The sequence below is a fragment of the Bos indicus x Bos taurus genome, chromosome 27 (assembly GCF_003369695.1).
Source record: "Bos indicus x Bos taurus breed Angus x Brahman F1 hybrid chromosome 27, Bos_hybrid_MaternalHap_v2.0, whole genome shotgun sequence".
Lineage (NCBI taxonomy): Eukaryota > Metazoa > Chordata > Mammalia > Artiodactyla > Bovidae > Bos > Bos indicus x Bos taurus.
This window is the reverse complement of record NC_040102.1, coordinates 26,295,562-26,313,321: the sequence shown is the minus strand read 5'-3', so window position 1 is coordinate 26,313,321 and position 17,760 is coordinate 26,295,562. Positions and strand designations below refer to the sequence as shown.

At 41.1% G+C, this 17,760-nt stretch overlaps 1 protein-coding gene across 1 annotated transcript in view; it reads left to right on the top strand.

The window, feature by feature from the left end:
* GSR (glutathione-disulfide reductase) overlaps positions 1–17,760 on the top strand; it is a 45,003-nt gene that overhangs the window by 25,822 nt on the left and 1,421 nt on the right. The window contains exons 7-12 of the mRNA XM_027529925.1: positions 4,694–4,793; positions 6,479–6,565; positions 8,213–8,371; positions 12,453–12,564; positions 14,624–14,755; positions 15,584–15,717. Coding sequence (XP_027385726.1) covers positions 4,694–4,793; positions 6,479–6,565; positions 8,213–8,371; positions 12,453–12,564; positions 14,624–14,755; positions 15,584–15,717 — 724 coding nt within the window. The remainder of the gene's footprint in view (positions 1–4,693; positions 4,794–6,478; positions 6,566–8,212; positions 8,372–12,452; positions 12,565–14,623; positions 14,756–15,583; positions 15,718–17,760) is intronic.

The following is a 17,760-nucleotide window of genomic DNA, read 5'->3' as shown; positions in this document are numbered from 1 at the left end:
TTGATTCACCTGGAGCCGCAGACTGTCCACAAGGGACAAGAGGGCGTCCTGGCATTTTCGTGGCTGCTGTGAAAATGTCCCATTACAATATTCAGACCAGGTCATCTTCTGACTTTGAGAAGAGCAAGCAGATTGTTTAGGTTTGTTGGGACATGGCAGCATGTTAAGAGAGCAGCCTTTCTTCATGATCTTTTTGAGTTTTAGGGATGACAGATGTGAGACGTGAGAATACATGCAGAAATGTGGTTGTGACTCATGGTGTTTAAATGATATAATTCAGTCTAGACTCAGAGAAGCTTCATTCTAGATATCTGTCCGTTACATATTTTTAAACCATTTATGAAACTTGTGTAGGTAGCAATGCAAGTTTCAGAAGTGAATATATGCATGTTATAAATAAGACTCTGGAAACACAGGAAAATAACAATTGGTATATGATTTTTGTCTTTTTTTAAGACTCTTTTATCATTGTTATGTTGGTAAGTAAGTGAATAATCAAAGAAGGAACAAATTCTGTAGGTGAAGTTAACACGTGCTCTGGGCTGTATGATCCAGCTTTGTCCTCGTTGAGCTTATGGCTGAGGGAAGCTTGAGCACAGACCCTGTGGAATACTGTGGGGCAGGGAGTTCTAAGGGCTGTGATGAGGGAAAGAGAAGAGCTCTGGGGACCTAGCAGAATATAAGACTGTTTCCACGTGGTGGAGGCCTCCCATGGGTGGCAGCCAAAGTGTCTGTGTCCCCAGGGTGAGCCGTGGCCACCCCCCTCCTCTCCTGGAGACTCTCCAAGACCTGTAGGCATTTAGAGTAAGAAGGAGAATGTGGAGGTTGTTCTTGGTTCACAGTTTTTACCTAACTTACTGAGTTTTCATCTACTGAACACTGGTGTTTTAAATCAAGACTCCACAAGCCTGGGTGTCTGCTCCCCAGCCTGAGCTTCAGCTTCTTAAGACCATGCCACTGTGTCTTCATTCCTCTGGCAGTCTTTGTATCACAGCGTGGAGCCTGGGAATGAAGCCAGCCTGAAGCGCAAAGCTGAGCGGCTTTAAGGGACCACAGCATCTGAGCACCTGGATGCAGCCATCCCTGAAGCCAGAACTTCTTGGTTACATGAATCAATACATTCCTTTTTTTGTTCTAAACCAAAGCAAATGAAAAGATTGTTTCCAGTGGTTACTTTAGTGGTAAAAAGTAGACAAGAGGGGCCTGTGGAAGCTGAGAGGGGAACACTGAGCTCCTTGAAGATTTTTCACCTATTTCTTGTATATCCTTTCTGCTGAGAATACATCTCTGAATCAGGAGTGTTTCCTGTGACCTCTCTCACGCAGGAACTGCATGTCGTTCTCTGTGCTTTAGCGGACCCCTGGGCATGTTTCCCCTCAGGAATTCCTCAAGTGCAGGGATTGCTACCCATGGCGTCCAGCGCAACACTTAACAAAAGTAGGACTTAAATAAGAAATGTTTGGGCAAGAGAGAGAAGATGGAGAGGGAAGAGGAGGGACTCAGGAGCAAAGACCCAAAGAAAGGAATGAGTCAACATAGAAAAAGGGACAGTGGAGAGGGAAGAAGAGCTATTTTCTAGTTTCCGAGTTAGACATGTCTCTTTTTGTACGCTGGGTTGTATAAGAGAGTTCTTACCTCTGGTCATACCATAGGGAGAACTCCCTGCCCCACAGTGTTCCACAGGATCCGTGCTCCATCCTCCCCCCAGCCATTCGGGTTCATAACCACATCCTCCATCCACACTGAAGCCCTCTAAAGACAGGGACTCACAGCACGGATACCCTGCCTGTGGTGGTGGTGGTGGTTTGGTTGCTAAGTCATGTCCAACTCTTGTGACCCCATGGACAGAGGAGCATGGCAGGCTACAGTCCATGGGATTCTCCAGGCAAGAATACTGCAGTGGGTTGCCATTTCCTTCTCCCGGGAATCTGTCCAACCCAAGAATCAAACCAGGTCTCCTGCATAGTAGGCAGATTCTTTACCAACTGAGCTACAAAGGAAGCCCACCTTACCTGTAGAAGATACTAAAAAAGGGTTTCCTTTCTTGTCCCCTGATCGCTCACTTCTTACCCAAGCATTGTGCTAGTAGTGCGACCGTGTTCGAAGCTTGAGAGAACGCCAATCCCAAAAGGGGCCGAGGGGGCACTTTTTCTGTAGGCTGCAGTGGGGAAGTTGGGGACTGGGGTTAGCTTCCCCGTTGTGGACTCAGACCTTCGTCCAAACATTTATCTAGTGTTTAAGTTGCTTTCTTAGGCCAGAATTTATTCAGGACATCTAGTTTCATTGCAGCTCTATCCTACAAGTTAAAATGGCTTGCTTCAATTGGCCTTTCATCATCTTGGAGAGACTGATAGGATTTAACAGTGATCAAGGAGAAATACTGAGCTAGAGGGGAATAATAGTGGTTAGAACTATGCCAATTTTAGTTTTAGGTGTGAAGATCATTGCATAAGGAATCATCTCTAGCTTCAAAGGCTTTTTATTTCCTCTCTGAAGAAACGAAGCTAAGGAATTTTTTAAACACCTAAAAATATATTTCCCTTCTACAGAAGGATATTTTCTGCTTAAGATGACTGTGTTATCCTGAACTGGACAGAAAAAGGAAATGAATGAAAAGACAGATGAAAGCTGAATAAAGTCTGGAGTTTGGTCCACAGTAATGTACCAGAGTCAGTTTTGACAGTTGTTCCACGGTTTGTTGTTTTTCAGTCACTCAGTCGTGTCCGACTCTTTGCAACTCCATGAACTGCAGCACTCCAGGCTTCCCTGTCCTTCACTATCTCCCTAAGTTTGCTCAAACTCTGTCCGTTGAGTCAGTGATGTCATCCAAACATTCGCATCCTCTACTGCCCCCTTCTCCTCTTGCCCTCAGTCTTTGCCAGCATCAGGGTCTCTTCCACTGAGTTGGCTCTTAGCATCAGGTGGCCAAAGTACTAGAGCTTCAGCATCAGTCCTTCCAATGAATATTCAGGGTTGATTTCCTTTAAGATTGACTGATTTGATCTCCTTGCGGTCCAAGGTACTCTCAAGAATCTTCTCCAACACCACAGTTCAAAAGAATCAGTTCTTATTGGACCACTCTTTATGGTCCAACTTTCACATCTGTACATGACTACTGGAAAAAAGCATAGCTTTGACTAGATAGACCTTTGTCAGCGAAGCGATGTCTCTACTTTTAATATCCTGTCTAGGTTTCTCATAGTTTTTCTTTCAAGATGCAAGCGTCTTTTAATTTCCTGGCTGCAGTCACCATCCGCAGTGATTTTGGAGCCCAAGAAAAGAAAGTCTGTCACTGTTTCCATTGTTTCCCCATCTATTTGCCATTATGTGATGGGACCAGATGCCATGATTTTCTTTTTTTTGAATGTTGAGTTTTAAGCCAGCTTTTTCACTCTCCTCTTTCACCTTCATCAAGAGGCTCTTTAGTTCCTCTTTGCTTTCCACCATAAGGGTGGTGTCATCTGCATATCTGAGGTTATTGATATTTCCCCCAGCAATCTTGATTCCAGCTTGTGCTTCATCCAGCCTGGCATTTCGCATGATGTACTCTGCGTGTAAGTTAAATAAGCAGGGTGACAATATACGGCCTTGACATACTCCTTTCCTAATTTTGAACCAGTCTGTTGTTCCATGTCCAGTTCTAATTGTTGCTTCTTGACCTGCATACAGGCTTCCCAGGAGGCAGGAAAGGTGGTCTGGTATTCCCATCTCTTTAAGAATTTTCCACAGTTTGTTGTGATTCATATAGTCAAAGGCTTTAGTGTAGTCAATGAAGCAGAAGTAGATGTTTTTCTGGAATTCCCTTGCTTTTTCTGTGATCTTGCATATGTTGGCAATTTCATCTGTGATTCCTCTGCCTTTTCTAAATCCAGCTTTTACATTTGGAAATTCTCAGTTCACCTACTGTTGAAGCCTAGCTTGAAAGATGTTGAGAATTACCCTGCTAGCATGTGAGATGAGTGCAGTTATGCAGTAGTTAAAACATTCTTTGGCATTGGAATGAAAAGTGACCTTTTCCAGTCCTGCGGAAACCACGGTTTGTAAGATGTTAACTTTATTTTTTTAATTAAAGTATAGTTGATTTACAATATTGTGTTAATTTCTACAGCAAAGTGACCCGTTAAGCAATTTGTACGTTGTTTTTGGTATTGATTTTCTTTATGACTTACCCCAGAACATTGAATATAGTTCCATGTGCTATACAGAAGGACCATGTCCATCCACTCTACATCTACTGACCCCAACTCCCAGTCCATCCCTTCTTCAACCTCCCCCCATAGCCACAACTCTGTCCTCTATGAGTCTGTTTCTGCTTTGTCGATAAGTTTCACTTGTGTCGTATCATAGGTTTCACTTGTAAGTGACGTCATACGGTATTTGTTTTTCTCTTTCTCTTATTTCACTTAGTATGATAACCTCCAGTTGCATCCATGCTGCTACAAATGGCATCGTTTCATTCTTTTTATGGCTGAGTAGTATTCCATCGTATACGTGCACCACATTTTCTTTATCCATTCGTCTGTCGATGAGCATTTAGGCTGTTGCCATGTCTCGCCTATTCTGAGTAGTGCTGCTATGAATATAAGATGTTAACGTTGGGAAAACCTGGGCAGGGATATCCTTAGCTTTTCTGTAAATCTACATTTATTCAAAAATGAGCTTATTTCCCGATCTTAACCCTCTGCTCTTGTAGCCGCAGTGTCATTGTTGGTGCTGGTTACATCGCCGTGGAAATAGCTGGCATCCTGTCTGCCCTGGGTTCTAAGACATCAATAATGATACGGCATGATAAGGTAAAATCTGTTCTTGATGCTAATCTTTTAAAAATTTTACAGGGAGGGCTTCCCTGGCAGTTCAGTGGTTAAGAATTTGCCTGCCAGTGCAGGGGACTGGGTTTTGATCCCTGGTCTGGGAAGAGTGCACATGCCTTGAGTCAGCGAAGCCTGTGCTTCATAAGTAGAGAGCAGCCCCCGCTCGCCACAGCTAGAGAAGGCCCGTGTGCAACAGTGAAAGCCAGCGCAGCCAAAAAATAAAAATACAGGGAGCATTTCCTGTTTCACTGTCAATAAATAGAAGGTGCAGCGCGTGTATTCTGTTCTTCGTGGAGCTGCACAGAAGGCAGGATTAGGACCAGTGTTCCTCCCAGCCACCAGCTGCTAGTTGAGAACAGTGGGCACCCCGGCTGGCGTTACTGTCATGAAGTAGTGGATATACTAATAAGTGCCTAATAAGGCATACAGGCTTAAACATAAATATTAGTTACATTGAGCAGACTGCCAGGTTAATTTCTTATTCTGAAAATCAATTTCATTTGGCCAGATAGTATTGGAGTATTAACATTCAGTCAAAATCTAGTACGTTCTTTGCATTAAAAGGAAACATCAAAGATACTTGCTTACTATGTTCATCGCAGCATTATTCACGATAGCTAAGAGGTAGAAGCAACCCAAGTGTCTGATGACACATGAATAGATAACAAAGGTATGGTATATCCACACAAAGTGGAATATTATTCAGCTTTTAAAAGGAAGGACATTCTGACACATGCTACACAACATGATGAAGCGTGAGGACATTATGGTAAATGAAATATACCACTCTCAAAAAAATAAATATTATGATCCACTTACGTGTGGTATCTGGAGTACCTATGCTCAGAGAAACAGAAAATGGAGTGGCATTGCCAGGGACTGGGGGAAAGGAAACGGGGAGTTGTTTAGTGGGTACAGAGTCTCAGTTTTTCTTAATTGAAGTCTAGTTGGTTTACAGTATCATGTTAGTTTCAAGTGTTCACCATTGATTCAGTTATACATACATATATATATTCTTCAAATTTTCTTCCCTGATAGGTTATTACACAATACTGTGTGTAGTTCCCTGTGTTATACAGTGGGTCTTCGTGGGTTATCTGTTTTGCATAAACTACTGTGCATATGTTAATCCCAGCCTCCTAATTTATCACTCCCCCACCCCCAGAGTCTCAGTTTTGCAAGGGGGAAGAGTCTGGTCGCACAACAATGCAAATATACGTAACACCATCAAACTGTGTCCTTAGAAATGGTTATATGGTAAATTTAATGTTCTGTGTTTTTCACCACTGGGACTTCCCTGGTGGTCCAGTGGCTAAGACTAAGGGCTCCCAGTGTGGGGGGCCCGGGTTCAGTCCCTGGTCAGGGAGCTGGATCCCACATGCTGCAGCTCAGTTCACATGGCATGGTAAAAGATGCAGAAGAGCCAAATAAATATTTAAGAATGTGTGCGCATAACTGACTCACTCTACTGTACACCTGAAACTTAGTACAACGTTGTAAATTAACTGTGTTTTAGTTTTTTAAAATGGTTAAAAAAACTCACAGTGTGGCCATGAATGAAGAAGAAAGGGGGACTGATACTGAAATTTCCTCCCAGGTTTGTAGCGTATCTTTAATCAGGTTTTATTCTTTCCTGCCACCCATCCCTCGGCTGCCTCTGTATACAGGTGCTTAGAACTTTTGATTCAATAATCAGTTCCAACTGTACGGAAGAGCTGGAGAACGCTGGCATTGAGGTGCTGAAGTACTCCCAGGTACGACCGAGCCCTGGGCGAGCTTACCACCCTTGGTCATCCGTCTGTCCTGCATCTCACTGGTTCTATCAACACAGATTACATCTACCCCAGTCGGTTATTCCTTTCTAGAGTACTTCCAAGTCTTTTCTTTACCCTAAGAAGCTGTATTTCACACTGATGTGTTAATGAAGTCTAAGGTATAAAAGATGAGGAATCTGGTAGTTGAATTTAGTTTAGTTGGAACTAAAACTATAATTTTTGTGCTCCAATTCCTCCTCTTCAGGGAGTCCTCATCTCCCTGATGGTCCAGTGGCTAGGACTGCACTCCCAGCAGAGAGGGCCTGGGTTCGATCCCTGGTCAGGGAGCTCGGTCCCACATGCCACAGTAAAGATCAAAGATCCCGCCTGCCACAAGTAAGACCCAGAACAGCTAGATAAATATGTGATAGATAAAATAATAAATGTTTTTAAAAAACCACAGTCCTCATTGAACATCCTTATTTTTCGGGTTTATACTTTTTTCAGGAAATATTATTATGGAATCTCTTTTGAAAGCATATCATTGCGTTTTGTAGATGAAAACAATGACAAAGTGACTATATATATATATATATTTTTTTTTCCTCAGGGAATCACCAACTTGTCGGATTTTTTCCCCTGAGTTTGAGCCTTGTAAAAATGATTTCCCCCCCAAAAGCTTTGTCCTTTCAGCACAGGCCATATTATAAGTAAAATAATAAATGTGAAGTTGCTTTGTAAATGCTGAAGTCTAGACTGGTGGTGAAAGTCAACATCAGAATCCCCCTGGGACTCCCGCTAAACTTTGTATGTCCTTCACCCTCCTGACCTAATCCTACCCTCCTCCCTGATCCTAAGAGTGTCCTGGGAGAAGCAAGGACTGTGCAGTTTAGAAAATTCTTAATGAAGCTGCTACAGCCCATTTCCTCCCCCGAGTCCAGTTGCAAATCACTGTGCTTAGATTTGTGATTTAAAATTTTATCACAACTTGGAAGTACACTTTAAAATACTTTGTTTTTAAGCTGAAGTGTTAGAGTCTTGGCATGAGTTGACATTTCTGGCCACTGGCTGTCTGATTTGGGGTCACCAAGGATACTGTCTTGGCTCCAGAGAGTTCTAGTGTGGGCAGCCTTTGGGCAGAAGTAAATTGTCAGCATGTAGGACTCGTATGATTGGAGAAGCAAATGGCAACCCACTCCAGTGCTCTTGCCTGGAGAATCCCAGGGATGGCAGAGCTTGCGGGCTGCCGTCTATGGGGTCGCACAGAGTCGGACACGACTGAAGCGACTTAGCAGTGGCAGCAGCAGGACTCATATGTGTGCTTCCCAGGTGACTCAGTGGTAAAGAGTCTGCCTGCCAAGCAGAAGATGAGGGTTCGATCCCTGGGTCGGGAAGATCCCCTAGAGAAGGAAATGGCAACCCATTCCAGTATTCTTGCCTGGAAAATTCCACAGACAGAGGAGCCTGGCAAGCTACAGTCCATGGGGGTCTCAAAGAGTCGGGCATGACTGAGCACACACACTGAATCCTGAATCATTTGCAGGATTCAGTGGAGAGTTTTTAAATGTCAAGAATTCTAGTTTCCTGTTTATTTGCTTTCCTTCCCATTCCCCCCACCCCCAATTAATAACTTGTATTTGCCAATAGGTCAGGGAAGTTAAAAAAACTTCTTCGGGCCTGGAACTCCGCATGGTTACTTCAATTCCTGGTAGGGAACCCACCTTCACCACTATTGCAGATGTTGACTGCCTGCTCTGGGCCATTGGGCGGGACCCAAACTCCTGGGGCCTGAATTTAAACAAACTGGTAAGTTGACCTAGTCTTCCTATGATACTCTTCCCCTCACTCCAACTTTGTTTAAAAATGGTTGATATATATTACTGTGTAAGTTTAGAGAATACAGCATGATGGTTTGATTTATGTATATTGTGAAATGATTACCACAGAAGGGTCAGCTGACATCCATCTTCTCATACAGATACGATAAAAAGAAAGTAGGAAAGAGAAAAGGAAAAATATTTCTCTGTATGTTGAGAACTCGGGATTTACATACACTCTTCACAGCAGTGTTGTCTATAGTCATCTTGTGACTATAGATACTGCATCCCTAATACTTACTTATACTGGAACCAGAAGTTTGTTTTTGACCACCCTCCTTGCCTAAAACATTCTTGAATCAGTTGATAGTCCTGTGGTTTCCCCTGATCCAGTCCCAGACCCCCCAAAACTTGAGTGGGTTCTGTTCAATTCTTTTCATTTGTCTAATTTGTCATCAAATCCCATTGCTTCTGCCTTTGAAAGTTCTTTAAAAGTTGTTTTGTTTTTTTTTTTTTCCATTTCTGGTGTCCTCACTCGAGATCAGGTCGTTGTCTTGCTATTTCCTGACTAGCCTCCTCATTACAGATTTCCTTCGTACTCTGATAGCTGTCTCTTTAAAGCCCGATAATTATTCCTTACCCTCTGCAGCTCTCATCGTGATGGATGGGTGTGTGACTTGTCTGGGATGTTGTGGCACTCAGGGATGGGTACGCATGTGAAGCTGACCTACCAGTGCCATCGTTCTTACTTGTCCTTTAAAATTTTAAAGGATAGTCTGGTACAGTAGCCTGGGGTGTGGGTCCCAGTGTTTGACCCAATTTTGAACCTTATATTAGTTTCATGGCCTTAGGAAAGTCGCTTAGCTACTCTTTAAGTTTCAACTGCTTCATGGAAATATGGAAATAAAAATTGTACTTGTCACATTGGGTTAGACAGAAAGTAAATGAGAAAGTGCATGCAAACTAGCTTGCCTAGATGCTGGCTTATAGTATGAACTCAGCCAGTGTTAACCAGCTGCTGCTGATGGTGAGGATAATGATAATTGTTCTGATATGCTATACTCTTCTACTAGTAATAATAGAATATTTTATATGTTTGGTGGAGGTTTATATGGGGTGGCAAAGAGTCAGACACGACTGAGTGACTTTCACTATGTATTTGATGGAGCCTCTTGAGGAGTGTGTGACAGTTTGGTTTATATTCTAATATTAGTATCTGTTTTAAGTTCCATCCCTTTTTCATTTCACTAAAAGCCATTTTTCATAATTAAAAAGAATAAAATATCCAGGGACACGTTCTACTTGATTTTAATCTCATTATTCAGTGAAAGTTAGTAAAATCAGTAATCTATTTTTATATTAATGAAGCTATTCACCCAGCTTTTCACCTTTCAAGAGATGTTGTGCCATTACACAGACCTAAGCTTTGCTAGTCCAGTTTTCAACTATATTTGCTGAACTTTTAAAAAATGAGGCAAAAATTTTCCCTCAGTTCAGTGTTGATATATTTTTAGACTGCAAATTGAATGACTACTCTGCTTAAGTCTTCACAATATGGTACTAGCCTACTTAATCTTTTAAAAAAAATTTATTGGCGTAGAGTTGACTTACAATTTTGTATTAGTTTCTGCTGTACAGCAAAGTGAATCAGTTTTACGTATACTTATCAGTTCAGTTCAGTCGCTCAGTCGTGTCCGACTCTTTGCGACCCCGTGAATTGCAGCACGCCAGGCCTCCCTGTCCATCACCAGCTCCCAGAGTTCACTCAAATTCACGTCCATGGAGTCAGTGATGCCATCCAGCCATCTCATCCTCTGTCGTGCCCTTCTCCTCCTGCCCCCAATCCCTCCCAGCATCAGAGTCTTTTCCATGAGTCAACTCTTCGCATGAGGTGGCCAAAGTACTGGAGTTTCAGCCTTAGCATCAGTCCTTCCAATGAACACCCAGGACTGATCTCCTTTAGGTTGGACTGGTTGGATCTCCTTGCAGTCCAAGGGACTCTCAAGAGTCTTCTCCAACACCACAGTTCAAAAGTATCAATTCTTCGGCACTCAGCTTTCTTCACAGTCCAACTCTCACATCCATACGTGACTACTGGAAAAACCATAGCCTTGACTAGACGGACCTTTGTTGACAAAGTAATGTCTCTGCTTTTGAATATGCTATCTAGGTTGGTCATAACTTTCCTTCCAAGGAGTAAGTGTCTTTAATTTCATGGCTGCAATCACCATCTGCAGTGATTTTAGAGCCCCCAAAATTAAAGTCTGACACTGTTTCCACTGTTTCCCCATCTATTTGCCATGAAGTGATGGGACCAGATGCCATGATCTTCGTTTTCTGAATGTTGAGCTTTAAGCCAACGTTTTCACTCTCCTCTTTCACTTTCATCAAGAGGCTTTTTAGTTCCTCTTCACTGTCTGCCATAAGGGTGGTGTCATCTGCATATCTGAGGTTATTGATATTTCTCCTGACAGTCTTGATTCCAGCTTGTGCTTCTTCCAGCCCAGCATTTCTCATGATGTACTCTGCATATAAGTTAAATAAGCAGGGTGACAATATACAGCCTTGACGTACTCCTTTCCCTAATTGGAACCAGTCTGTTGTTCCATGTCCAGTTCTAACTGTTGCTTCCTGACCTGCATACAGATTTTTCAAGAGGCAGGTCAGGTAGTCTGGTATTCCCATCTCTTTCAGAATTTTCCACAGTTTATTGTGATCCACATAGTCAAAGGCTTTGGCATAGTCAATAAAGCAGAAATAGATCTTTTTCTGGAACTCTCTTGCTTTTTCGATGATCCAGCGGATGTTGGCAATTTGATCTCTGGTTCCTCTGCCTTTTCTAAAACCAGCTTGAACATCTGGAAGTTCATGGTTCATGTACTGCTGAAGCCTGGCTTGGAGAATTTTGAGCATTACTTTACTAGTGTGTGAGATGAGTGCAATTGTGCGGTAGTTTGAGCATTCTTTGGCACTGCCTTTCTTTGGGATTGGAATGAAAACTGACCTTTTCCAGTCCTGTGGCCACTGCTGAGTTTTCCAAATTTGCTGGCATATTGAGTGCAGCACTTTCACAGCATCATATATCCACTCTTTATTTTAGATTCTTATTTCATATAGGTCATTACTGTGTATTGAGAAGAGTTTGCTGTGCTATACTAGCCTAATTTATTCTTGCCAACAACTGTTTCAGGGGTAAGAGTGAGGAGCCCAGGGGCACAGAGATAAGAAATTGTCCACCAGGCTGGTAAACCCTGCAGAGAATAGAGATGTCTGTATTATTTACCTCTGTATCCACAGTGACTACAGTAATGCCTCATTTTGAAGTGCAAGTATTTGTCGATAAACGGGAGGTCTCATAGCTATCAGTAGTAAGTGACAGAGCTGGGACTTGAACCCAGATCTCCGTGCTCCAGAGGCTGTACTTTTCACCACTACACTACCTTCTCCCTATGCCTGCTGCCTCTCTACTTCTCCTCTGGGGATATATACACCTGGGATCTGCAAAACCACAAGATAAGCATCATACATCTTTTTGGAGCAAAAATTTAACTCAACATATAGGCAAAAAAATTTGGTTAAAGGCAACATTGATATGTTTTTAGAGTAGAATAGAAATTTTTCTTGGGGTTTTAAAGATAAAACTGTAAACTTCAATGAAATCTGTTTTTGATGACTGCTTCAGGCTATGCCCGTCTGAAGTATGAGTTAGCATGCTTCAGAAGCAGTGCTTCCAAGGGAAAAATGGAAAATCACTGTGTTAGATGGACTCCACAGGGATGCCAGTTTCCATGTATGACAGCTGAGTGATTCCTTCTCAGGCTTCTCTGGCCCACTGAATCATACAACACAAAGTCAAATCCTGTTAAAACTCCTCAAAATTGGATAAAATATTTACCTTTTAAGTCCAACAAAAGATAGCAAACTTGCCAACTTGAAAGGATGTTTTTCATCCTGTGGTTTCTTAGAGATTCAGGCTGAAGAGGTGCCTGAAGTGAGGCGGATCCAGAGATGTGAGCTGCTGTGTTTTATAGATGGCCAAATACTTACCTGATGTCCCTCTACAATTTTAGGGGATTCAAACTGATGACAAAGGTCACATCATAGTAGATGAATTCCAGAATACTAACGTAAAAGGTGTCTATGCAGTTGGGGATGTGTGTGGAAAAGCTCTTCTTACTCCAGGTAATGTTTCTTCTTTTGGGGGCGGATAAGGGAGGCTCTGTGTGTTATATAAAACTATAGAGCTTTCTACAGTCAAATCAGCTCAAGCAAAGTTAAAAAGATGAGTGTCTTTATGATAAAAATGTTTTGATATGGATGTTGGTTGGGTACCTGACATTTTCTGAATAATTTCCATTTTTGCTTGGAGAATGCTTTTTAGTAGTATTCAATTTTCTTTCAAAGATTTTTAAAATGCTTAGTGAAGACTGAAACTTTTGTACAGATAATACAGTCACCCTCTGAACAGTGCTGGAAATTAGAATCCGAGTTGTGTTCATGACCGTGGAAGGAAGTGGCTTTGGGAACTAGTGATTTAGAGTGGCTTTCCTATATTTTTGTAAGAAAATATATATTTTAATCTTATATATTTCTTACATACTATTTAGTCTTTTAAAAAGATTTTATAGGGGTATAACTGATTTACAGTTTTGTGTTAGTTTCAGGTGTACAGCAAAGTTATCAGTTATACATATATACACTCTTTTTCAGATTCTTTTTCCATATAGGTCATTACTGAGGACTGAAAACAGTTCCCCGTGCTTTACAGTAGTTCTTATTCAGTTCAGTTCAGTTGCTCAGTCATGTCCGACTCTTTGCGACTCCACGAACTGCAGCACGCCAGGCTTCCCTGTCCATCACCAACTCCTGGAGCATGCTCAAACTCATGTTCATCAAGTTGGTGATGCCATCTAACCATCTCATCCTCTGTCGTCCCCTTCTCTGCCTTCTGTTTTGTATATAGTGGCGTGTATATATTAATCCCAATTTCCCAATTTCCTACCCTGACTATTTAGTCTTGATACAACTAAGACTGATTGCCATCCCCTGAATCCCATGCCTCAGCCTACTGCCTGAGTTAACTGATGTCGTTTCAGGCTCTCTACCCGCTTCTGTTGGCAGCATCCCTCCATCACCTTCATTCTGCCCCTCTAGGGCCTCACCCGCCCTTCCATAATCACCCAGTTCTTACTCACAATGGAAACTTCCTTGGTCACACCCCCCAAGCCCTTCACCTCCTTTAGGAAGCTCTTTCAACAAAAGCAAAACAAGCAAAGTTTCAAAGACTTCATAACATAATTGAATAGCTGCCAAAAGTTTTGTTGGAGTGAAGAAAATTTCTTTAATATCCTACTGATGCCTTACTTTGGAAAAAAACTTTTTGTCAATTTGAAGTCAATAAAATTAAAAACCAGAGCTTATATTGAACTCAGGCATTTGTTCTAAAAGACTGTTAGGAATAAAAACAGGCTAAGGAAGGTAAACTTTTTTAAAAATTAATAAGAAATAAAAATAATTTTTAAAAGAAACTTAAAATATTCCTGTGAAGTAGCTGATTGTAAAGTAGAAGTAAAGATGCTTGAAATAGATGCTTGAGATAGTTTGCTCCGTAAATATTGTATCAAAAAGCTAATATCCTCATTAAGAGGTAATTGCCACTGGAAGAGAATAGATACATGTATATGTATGGCTCAATCCCTTTGCTGTCCACCTGACACTTATCACAACATTGTTAATCAGCTATTGTGTGTGCTTAGTTGCCCAGTCGTGTCCAACTCTGCAACCCCTGCTGGAGTCCTGTCCATGGAATTCTCCAGGCAGGAATACTGAAGGCATTCCCTTCTTCAGGGGATCTTTCCAACCCAGGGATCGAACTCAGGTCTCCTGCATTGCAGGTGGATTCTTTACCATCTGAGCCACCAGGGAAGCCTTTAAGAAGCTGTATTCCAATATGAAATAAAAAGTTTAATTTAAAAAAATAGATAACTGCCAGATGTTTGCAAACTTGCAAATGTGTGGGGGGATCGTAATGGAATGTGTAGAATTCGTATAAGCAAATTGTTTTGGATTGTTAACTAAGGCATTGATAGGTCTTTATTATATAGAAATGAATATTGTAATGAGCACTGATGAAAAACTTAAAACTTGTGTGTTAAGCCAGATGAATAAATGATTAGTAGAACAATTCTGCTATGTTAAAATGAACAATAAGCTAGACACTGATTTTAAAATATCTTTGTAGTTGCAATTGCTGCTGGCCGAAAACTTGCCCATAGACTTTTTGAGTGCAAAGAAGATTCCAAATTAGACTATGACAACATCCCCACAGTGGTCTTCAGCCACCCCCCTATTGGAACAGTGGGACTCACAGAAGGTAGGTGGTTAAAAACGAAGGTCATTTATGGTTTCTTCCCCTTCTCTGCTAACTTTAGCTAGGTGTCTGTCTGCTGACTAAATCTATCTCAGCCCCCCCAAATTATAATTCTTTTTATTGGGTTGGCTAAAAAATTCATTCGAGGTTTTCCGTAAGATGTTACAGAAACACCTGAATGAACTTTTGGGCCAGCACAGTAGTTAGCTTCTTATCACATCTCCAGTTTCTTCCCCAACTGTTAGTACTTTGAAAGTGTAATTCCTTTTCCCTACTCCATTTTATCTGTCTGACTTTTTAAAGCTTTTTAGTTTGAACTAATTTCAAATTTAAGGAAGAGTTGCAGAAACACCAGAGGACTCCTGTCTGCCGATCACATTTTTGCTTTATCGTTTTCTCGCTGTTTGCATACACATACTTCAGTATCTATTTCCTAAGAACAAGGCCATTGCCTTACAGAAGCAGTTTCAAATGGGAATATTTAAATACATGCAATATTATCTAAACTTTAAACCTTATTCAAATTTTGCCAATTACCTCAGATAATTTTATATTTAACATTTCCCCCCAAGTCTTGCATGTATTCTAGGATAATACAATGTATTTACTTTTGATACCTCTTTGGTCTCCTTTAGTCAAGAGACAGAATTCCTTAGCTTGTCTTTTGTCTTTCATGATACTGAGGTTTATGTTGTAGAACGTCCTTCCTTGTCGTTTTGAGTAATTTTCCTTTATGACTTGATTCAGGTTATGTATTTCTGGCCATCTCTCTGACTGCTCGGTGGAATTGTTTCAGTTTCTGATAGGTGCTTTTTCCCCCCTGCCTTACAGATGAAGCCATTTATAAATATGGAAAAGAAAATGTGAAGACTTATTCTACCACCTTTACCCCAATGTATCATGCAGTTACCAAAAGGAAAACAAAATGTGTGATGAAAATGGTTTGTGCCAACAAAGAGGAAAAGGTATGCGCCAAGTCCAGTAAGCCGAAGAGCGTCTTCAAGATTGGCACGGGTGGAGGTGTTTTCATGAGGAGGGAAGGGAAGAGACCTAGTAAAGCTTTTTCTGGTTCAGCCAGCACAGTGGCTCTTTTATCTGTCTCTCTATATTGGAGTTATTCATAATGTTTCACACAGAAAGAAGGTTCCCCTGCATTGAAAATGTAAGGTGGAGAGGAATTCCCTAGCAGTCCAGTAGTTAGGACTTGGCGCTTTCACTGTTAGAGCCTGCGATCAGTCCCCGGTTGCAGAACGAAGATCCCACAAGCTACATGGTTTGGCCCCAAAAAAGAAAAGTGTAAGGGGAAAAGGATGTCATTGACCAATAGGCCAGAACAGATAGGCAACTCAGAAATATTGGTAAGTGTAAGAATTTAATGTAAGAAGTTTAGATTTAACGTAACCGATCAGTCAGGAAGAAGTTTATATAGTAAAATGTTCTGAGATAATCGATTATCTTTTGTGGTTTGACGTTTTGAGGAACGGCCAAACTGTTTTCCAAAGTGACTGCACCATTTTATGTTCCCATTAGCAACATAAGAGGGTTGCAGGTCCCCTTCACCTCCACCAAGACTTGTTACTGTGTTTTTAATTGTGGCCATCCTAATGGATGTGAAGTGGTATTTCATTGTGATTTTGGTTTGAAGTTGAACAGTTTCCTTTTTTTTTCTTAATAATTTAAAAAATGGATTTTGTTTTGATATTAGATCAGCTTATTGGACTTTTCTAGAAATTGAATTAAATACTAAGGTGGAACTTAGCAATATGGGAACATGGCTCTGTGAGAAATGATGCCTAAAGATTCAGATGTAGGTTCCAACTTTTCTTATGAAAGAGGACATAGTTTGTATCTGAATCAACTGGGCCCTTACACTAAAAGCCATGAGACAAGGCCCTGGCTTATGAAAATCAGTGTCACTGAAAGTTAACAGAAGCAGAGAATCAGTATGAAGAGAAGTAAGTAGTTTGGCAGCAAGATAAAAGTTGCCGTTTCTCGCCCTGAATGTTCCCAGTAGCCTGAGATGTCCAGTTATTGAAACAGTGAGGTCGTTACTTACCTCTTCATATCCGTTATTTCTTTATACCGTTTATCATTCATTTATTTGGTAAACATTACCTGACAGTCAACTAAAGGCTAAGAACTGGGATATGAACAGAAATAGCATAAGACTCATGCCATCACCAGAAGCTGTTTGTGAACTCAGTTTTAGATCACCGTATCTAAAAATTTAGCCATGTTGAATATATGCAGTGTATGATTTGGGATTTCTTTGTCTTATATTGAGATATACTTTTTTTCAACTGTTAAAAAAAAAAATATATATATATATAAAAAACAAAATTTGCATCTTAACCATCTTTAAGTGTACTGTTCAGGTATATTAAGAATATTCCTGATTTGTTTTGAAGCACAATATTTTTGTGGTGAAACTTTATATTCTCTAACTTTGTCTTTCAGCAGACTACATACCCTAAAAATATTTGCTGGAGATGAACATTAACTAGTTTTTAAATATATTTAGATGAACACTAACTAGTTTTTAAATATATTTAGAAACCTCATTGGAAAGTGTGATTTGAAACAAATGCCTCTTGATGGTCATCTGTGCAGTCAGCCAGCACGTTGTGGGTTGAGTGCCTCTAAGAGCTATCTCTGTGCTAGGCCAGATGGATAGAGTGGAAAGCAAAAGTGGACAGAGTCCCCTCCATCTAGAGATTAATGTCTGCTGGGAAAGACAGACTATAATTGTCCAGTCCCCAAGTAATACAACTTTGCAGTTGTTATAGAACCATGATGGAGTAATACTGGGACTGAGTGCTCGCATGGGTGCTTTAACTTGGTCGGAAAGGCAGGTGTAGCCATCTGAAGAATGAAGGGACTTTAACACTTGAGAGGGGAGGAAAGAGTGTCCAGACAGAGGGAACAGCCTGTGTTCCATCAGGAGAGAGCGTAGTGAATCCTCAGGTTGGGAGGAAAGCTGGTGAGGCTGGAAAGCGGAGAGCCTTTGG